The sequence below is a fragment of the Elephantulus edwardii genome, unplaced genomic scaffold, assembly GCF_000299155.1.
Source record: "Elephantulus edwardii isolate Elephantulus edwardi_28Jun2011 unplaced genomic scaffold, EleEdw1.0 scaffold00038, whole genome shotgun sequence".
In the NCBI taxonomy this organism is placed as follows: Eukaryota; Metazoa; Chordata; class Mammalia; order Macroscelidea; family Macroscelididae; genus Elephantulus; species Elephantulus edwardii.
The window spans coordinates 7,812,831-7,820,155 of NW_006399788.1; the positions used below are offsets into that span (position 1 = coordinate 7,812,831).

A 7,325-nucleotide genomic window follows, 5' to 3' on the forward strand; every position below is an offset into this window, starting at 1 on the left:
TGTCCTTCAAGGATCAGTTCCTCCTGGCCATGTGCCCAAAGTTGTGAGACTGAGCTTCAAAATCCTAGTATCTATGCAGAGACTTGGTTTCACGCTCTCCAAGACAGACCTATTTGTTTTCTTGGCAGTGTGTAGTATGTTTAATACTCTTATCCAGCACCACAACTCAAAGGCAGCAATTCTTTTATTAGCCTTACTCATTGACCAGCTCTCTGATGCATAGCAAATAATTGTGAAGATAATGGCCTGGATCAGGTGCACCTTAGTCTCTAGACTGACATCATTGCTCTTCATCACTCTGGAGAGGTACTTGACAGCAAATTTTCCCAGTGTAATTGGTCTTTTGATTTCCTGACTGCTGGTACTGAGAGTGTTGATTGTGGAGCTGAGCAAGCCGAAATTGTTAACAACTTCAATCTCTTCTCCATCTATCATGGTGCTGCCAATTGGCCCTAACCCTACCATGGTGAGAATCTTTGTCTTCTTTATGTTGAGCTTCAATCCATACTGAAGACTACAATCCTTGACCTTCCACAGCAAATGCCTCAGGTCCTCCTCAGTTTCAGTTTCAGCAAGTGAGGTCATATCACCCTCATACTCACGTTATTGAGGAGCCTTTCTCCAATCCTGATGCCACATTCCTCCTCATAAAGTCCAGCCTCCCAGATGATCTCTTCTGCATACAGACAGAAAAGGTACAGGATGCATCCTTGATGCATGCATTCCTTTCCTGATTTTGAACCATACAGTGTTTCCTTGCTCTCTTCTAACAACTGCTTCCTGGTCCAGGTATAGGTTTTCCATGAGCTCAATCAAGTGTTCTGCGATTCCCAATCTCCTCAAGGTCAGCAACAACTTGTTGTGATCCACACTGCCTTTGCATAGTCAATGAAACACAGGTAAACTTTGGGTTTTTTTGAGGACAAAACAGCAAAGATATATTTATTAAAAAGTTACATCCCTAAAGGGACAGACCTTCCTTCTTGAAAGGAAATAAGCAGAGAGGCCTTGTTCCAGATTGTTAATTGTCATGTAAGGTCTAATTACCCATAGCTCATCCCGTCACCTCTTCCAGTGTAGTGTTTACTATTCATTCTTTTTCTGTTCATCCCCCGACAGGTCTATGTAATATTTGTCCTTCTGTGGTGGAGATGTTATAACCAGGTTTTGTTTCTTCTTTCTTGAGAGGAGGGTAACTTCAGACAGGGTAATTAGAGTAGATACCACCACAGAGCTTCAAGAAAGTGAACTTGGGACACAGATGAGGCGCCCACCTGGGACCAGAGAGGTAAGCACACCTGGGAGATGAGGCGCACACTTGGGATACTGATGAGGCACACAGCTGGACAGAAATGAGGCGCACACCTAGGACCAGATGAGGTGCAGATCTGGGAGACAGACGAGGTGCACACCTGGGACACAGATGGGGCACACACCTGGGACATAGCTTTGAGTACAGAAAGCTGGTCAAGCACAAGCAAAACCTCATTCCTCTCTTCCTATCCACTTACTCTTTGCAATAAATATCTTTCCTTATAAAAGATGTATAAATAATACGTAATTTAAATACAAAATAAAGAGCATAAATGAAATTCTAGCTGAATGCCAGTATTTTCCCCTGGGTGTTATTAGGACAATGAAAATTGTTCTGTTTAGGAACTTCAGGGCCTGCTGGTATCTGGTGGCTTTGCCACTCTGTTCTGAGGAAGTGGGTGAGGGTAGTTCAGGAATAGGCTGAGCACAGCAGCCAAGGTTAGCAGGTCAATTCTGTTCACCAACTGGTTCTTCTTATTGTGAGGCACACTTTGTGAGACATGGGATAACTGGACCCTCTCAAACTTTCAAAAGGGACACATCATTTATCTGAACTCTGAGGTGTTTAGGGAGAAGAGACCTGTTAGAAAGCCAGGTCAGAAAACCTGGACGGCCCCTGAGAACCTCTCCCCAGCTTCTTTACAACAACCTGACTGCTGCACAGTGGCAGAAGGTAAATTTTAAAGGACGTAGTGAATGCAAGAATTCCTGAAGGCGTGGTCTCCAATGGGCTCAGCAGCAGTGCCCTAGTTCATCCAGAGTCTGGCTGACAGGCTAACATCCCCACGCATACAAATCACACCTTAGGGTGCCAGTCACACTCCATGCTCACAATATTAAGTAGTTTCATTCCTTTTAATATTGTCCCAAATCAGAATTTTAATGAATTAACCAAATAACATTCATAGAGTGCTTACCACGTATCAGCACTAAAAACCCCAGACTGATGCTGATGACATTCAGAGATATTTAAAAAAAAATCTCTTATTAGTTGAACCAGCATAAAAAAAAAGCCCCACCAATCCATTGTTCCAACTCAGGTCAACCCCACCTATTTCAGAGTAGTAGTGTGCCCTAGAAGGTTTTCAATGCCTGAATGCTAAGAAGGAAGACACAGGCCTTTCTTCCAAGGTGCATTTGGGTAAACTCGAACTTTCAGCCTTTGGGTGATCAGTCAAGCACATTAAACATTTGTACCACCCAGGGACTCTGACCAAGAACAATTTTATTCAAGTTGTTGTTGTTAAGTGCCGTCAAGTCACAGACGACTCATAGCAACACTATGAATAAAAGACCTGAATACCTGTAAAACTTTCATCGTTTCTCCATGTTCGTAGGGTTTCCAGAGGCAAGCTGTTTTGCAAGTAGATGCCACTCCTGCTTTAAAGTCCTGGAGTCATGACAGTAATTTTTGAGCACCCATCTCTCTCTGCTCTCTGATACTCCTCCTATCATAATTCTTGATGATACTTTAGGTGACACTTTCACTTTTAGACATTTACCATCTCTCTGTAACAACATTCCGAAGCAGGAGTGACATCTTCTTCCTAAACAACATCCTCTGGAAAGTCTATGAACTTTGAGAAACGACAATAGTTTTAGAAAGGGTTCAGGTCTTTTGTTCATAGGGTCTCTATGAGTCATGTTCAACTCAACGGCAATCAACAACAGTAACTGTAAAAAGGGCACAGGCTACATGGGAATGGTCATTCTGACCTTTACCAACTTCACAAAGGAGAACTGTTCCTGTCAACATAATCCACAATGCAAAACCAATTCCCATGAGGTCAGACATGTGCCCAGGCTCCTGTACCTCTTTCTACCCATCTCAGTACCAACCATACTGCTTTGCAAATTTCCAAAATTTTATGTGATAACTCACAGACCACACAGAACTATATTGGGGAAGTCAAAAGGTTACAATCCAGGTTATCAGCAGAATACAGTCAGGACAGCTTTGGAAATGTGCTCACAGATGCCTCAGCCTTAAGCCTTGCAGCTTTTGGCCAGTGTTAAAAAGTTCTCAATATTGGCTCTCTCCACCCCATCCACCCCTCTCCCCAAGTTGTCCAACAAACTTGGAAAAAGGCTCGCAGCGTAACTCTGGTTCTGTCCATGGTGGGCAACAGTTTTGAGGTCCACTCTGTCTCATGCCAGGTCTCTGGTTCTCTGCTGTGGTTGCTACGTCTATTCCTCTGGTCCTGAAGGACAAGGTGCATTCTCTTGCTTGCTCTTTGCTGGTTGTGAGGTTTCTTCTTTCTGGTGCTGGATCTGCTCTATTTATTGGTGAGACTAGCCAACCCTCTTGAGAACTAATGAGATTAGCCAATTCCCTCGCAGACTGGTGAGACTGGTCAGTCTCTTTGTGGATTGGTGAGATCAGCCAATCCCTATGGAGATAGGATAACTGCCCTACCTGTATATTCCCACCCATCCACAAGGTAAAGTAAAATTCAATGGCTATTAAAGCAGTTTTGAGTGATAAAATACCTGGTCCAAGGCATGGTATTTTCAGTTACTTGGTGTACAGGAGAAAGACAATAAATAAGGAAGACTGAAGAAAAATTGATGCCTTTGAATTGTGGCAATTCGATTTTGAATTGAATAGTTGTACCAAATAGTCAAACAAATTTGTCTTAGAGAACATGGAACCAGACTGCTCCTTCGAGACAAAGATGGTGAAACTTCATCTCACATTCTTTGGGAACATTACCAGGAGAACTAATCCTTAGGAGATGGTATCAAGCTGGGAAAAGTGGAGGGTTCTTGAAAAAGGGAGGAAGACTCTCTGATAGACTGACACAATGACTGCAAACACTGAGTTCTAGTGTGACACAGGATAGGGCAAGGATTCAGCTTATTGTTCATGCAGTCACAATGACTTGTAGTCCACTTAATGGTACTTAACAAACCTTGTTTCAGCCACGCTCTCAACTAAGACTCACTCTTTCCCAACAGTCAGACAACTTACTCAATCTCCATTTGAACCAACCTGCCCTCATCTTTTTAATACCGTATAGAATCCCAATTCTAACTCACTCCCATTATGCCCACCGGCATTGGGATGATTCTGACTCTGAATGGCCCTATAGGACAGAGGAGAACTACCTCATATAATTTCAGAGGTTGTAAAGCTTTATGAAAATAGACTTTCCATTTCTTTCCCTCAGAGCTGCTGGTGGCTTCAAACTGCTACACACATACCACAAGGGCTCCTTCAGTCACAACAGAGACCCACAATCCACTAATTTAGGTAGATTTTCACAGTTCCTCGGCTCCTTCGTGCTACTGCTTTCCTCTTAACCCAGAGCGAGGGTTGGTTTTGTGTCAACTTGACTAGGCTGTGGTTAGGGTGCTATTGTGGAGTGGCTGTGTGTGATTAAATAAGCTTGCCTTCCACAATGTAACCTATTGCAATCAATCAGCTGAGGGCCTTGGGAGGAAAAAGGACATTTTCTTGGGATGTGCTCTGTCTCCGGACTATTAATAGATATTTTGGCAAAATTCACCTTCTTTGTATTGACTGATTTATAGATTTTATCTTGTAATCTTCAGAAGCTTCTGTCCTGTTGCCTAAGTTATAAATTTTGGACTTGCTGGATCTCTACAATTATGTGAGGCAACTCTCTGAAGGAAACAACTTTCTCTCGTCCAATTTAACCAGAGAACTCTGACTGAAACACTCAGATTCCGTGGTCCAGGATTTTAATTTCTTCCTTGAATAGCCCTTTACTCCTTTAAACTTTTCTCTCTTTATCATCCTTGGATGGTCAAGTTCAACACAGGTAAACCCACTTTTCCAGCCACCCTCATCTGCACCCAATGTGAGCAGGTGAACACGGATAGCCATGGGTACAACAGAAACACAAGCATGCTGTCCGATGACAGATAAACTTTAAGTTGGGGCAGAAGTAAACTTGTTCCTGAAAAAAGCCTAAAGCCATTGGAGAGCACCTGCTATAAAAAACATAAATCTGACGTTTCCTCTGGATCGCTCTGCTAGTAGAATAAACACAGATGTGGAATTACATAGAAGTGTCAGTAATTTTTGTAAACAAGATAGGAAGTGGCTTTTAAAACCTAATGTTTGCTAACTTGTTTTTGCTGCTTCCCCTCACCACCACCCCAATCACTGCTAAGTAGCCCAGAGTCAGTGTTGGTAAATATTTCACTTTAACTGTGGTCTCTAGAGGTTGTTACTCCAACAGCAAATTTTCAACTTCCCTAAGATGAGACACGTGTATAACATGGCCTTTCCTTTCTCTTAGAATGGGTAGAATAACTGAAAATAGCCCAGAAGGAACCATAAATATCGTTGTCAGCATCTCCCACACTTACAGGATTATCTCAAATCCTGGCAGAGTTTCAAAAAGCTCAAGCATTCCAGGCTCCAAGCAAGACCTACTAAGCCAGAATATCATGGGTTGAGGTCTGAGCTACTTGTCTTCCAAGGCACCAGATGATTCTAACTCAGCCAGTATGTCATTAATCCACCTGTCCAGGCCAGAAGTTTAGAGCTTCTTTAATGCAGATGCCTCCCCTTGCCTGATGCCCCAGTGTTCAATGTCTCTGTCACTAGCGGAGCTGCCTTGTTTTAGTGAGTGACAGGAAGCTCTTTGTACTGGCATTTTTAAAAATCATGTTCTTCACCCACATCCACTTTTCCACTAAGGAAAATAAAAATGTCAGGATTCATGGAGAATACTACTTCAAGTTGGGGAAGCTGAAGCCAGAGAGAGAAACCAACTTCCTCAAAATCCTACGGTAATCAGGTCAGCACTAGACTGAGAGTGAGGTTCTCAGCTCCAGGAACTAACCTTTTCTCAGAGTTCTCAGAAGAAGGTTTTTTAAACAAAAATTTTATTTGAACCTAATAAAGGAGAGAATCAGGGCACATGAGAAAACTCCAAAGCAACTCTGTTCCTCTCATACTAGGGTGAGAACTGTGAACTAAAATCTAAGAAGCCTTTGTGAGCAAAAGCAAAGGCACTCTGTGAGTCACCACTTCCCCGGGCAGATGCAGCTGCCAGACAGGTCGTCTGGCACGCAGAGATAAGACAGGCTGATTTCAGCTCCTACCTGGGCAACCACACTGTCCTGCTTTGCTTGGGACTGAGGGGTTTACCAGGAAGTCACACGATCAGTGCTAAACTCAGCAACTTCCTAAATAATGGTCACTCCATTGTTAGTCTCCATTTCTCCTACTACCAGTAGCATCCTCCCTTTCCCAACCTGTATTTGCAGGGCACACCTAAACAGCCACTGAAGGTTGCCCTGCATGGAGTATTATCAGGGATCATACTTGTTAGTAATTGCAGCTTCCATCTTAACTCTGTGTAAGACTGTTCCCATTTCCGAAACTCAGAGAATTTACCTTCCCCCTTGCCGTAAGAGGAGCTGGCAGTCCAGGCCTTGGCCTCCACGTATCCCAGCTCCCGGCAGACCACGTGGGCAGCATGGATGGAGAAGTCGTCATCACAGACAGTGCCCCACTCCCCATTGTAATACACCTCCACTCGCCCCTCACTGTGCTTCCGTTTCTGCCCGGCCAGGCGCAGCTGGATCTTGACAACGTCAGAGGGCACCTGTGGCTGGTGGTACTCAGGAGCAGGCTGCTGGAAGTACTCAGGGTAGTAGGGCCAGCCCTCATACTGGGCCAGACTCAGGGAGGGGAGAAGCGAGAGCACAGCCAAACAGCAGCTGAGGTAGGAGCTGAGAGGCAGTGCCATCCTGGACCTCAGGCTGGAGGAGCTGGTGGAAGGGGCGCACTGAGGCAATCAGGGGGAGCAACCAGGACACGGAGGAGGCAGTGGACGTCTCCTGGAAGAGAGAAGAGATGGACTGGTATAGAGGTGTAAAGTTACACATATCTATAGAACATTCAGTGATTTCACACTTCTTTATTTGATACCCAAATCTCTTCATATTCTAAATCCTTACATACCCTCCTCTACCCCCTTAGGTGTTTGGCCAGACCAGTCTATAAGTTCTCATCTTTGTTTCCCACCCAC

At 44.1% G+C, this 7,325-nt stretch overlaps 1 protein-coding gene across 1 annotated transcript in view; it reads right to left on the reverse strand.

Annotated features, from left to right (window-relative positions):
* Nucleotides 1-7,053, reverse strand: part of LOXL2 (lysyl oxidase-like 2) — a 103,077-nt gene extending 96,024 nt beyond the window's left edge. The window contains exon 1 of the mRNA XM_006884908.1: nt 6,689-7,053. Within this exon, the coding sequence (XP_006884970.1) occupies nt 6,689-7,043 (355 nt within the window). The 5' untranslated portion in view covers nt 7,044-7,053. The remainder of the gene's footprint in view (nt 1-6,688) is intronic.
* Between the last annotated feature and the right edge of the window lie 272 nt (nt 7,054-7,325).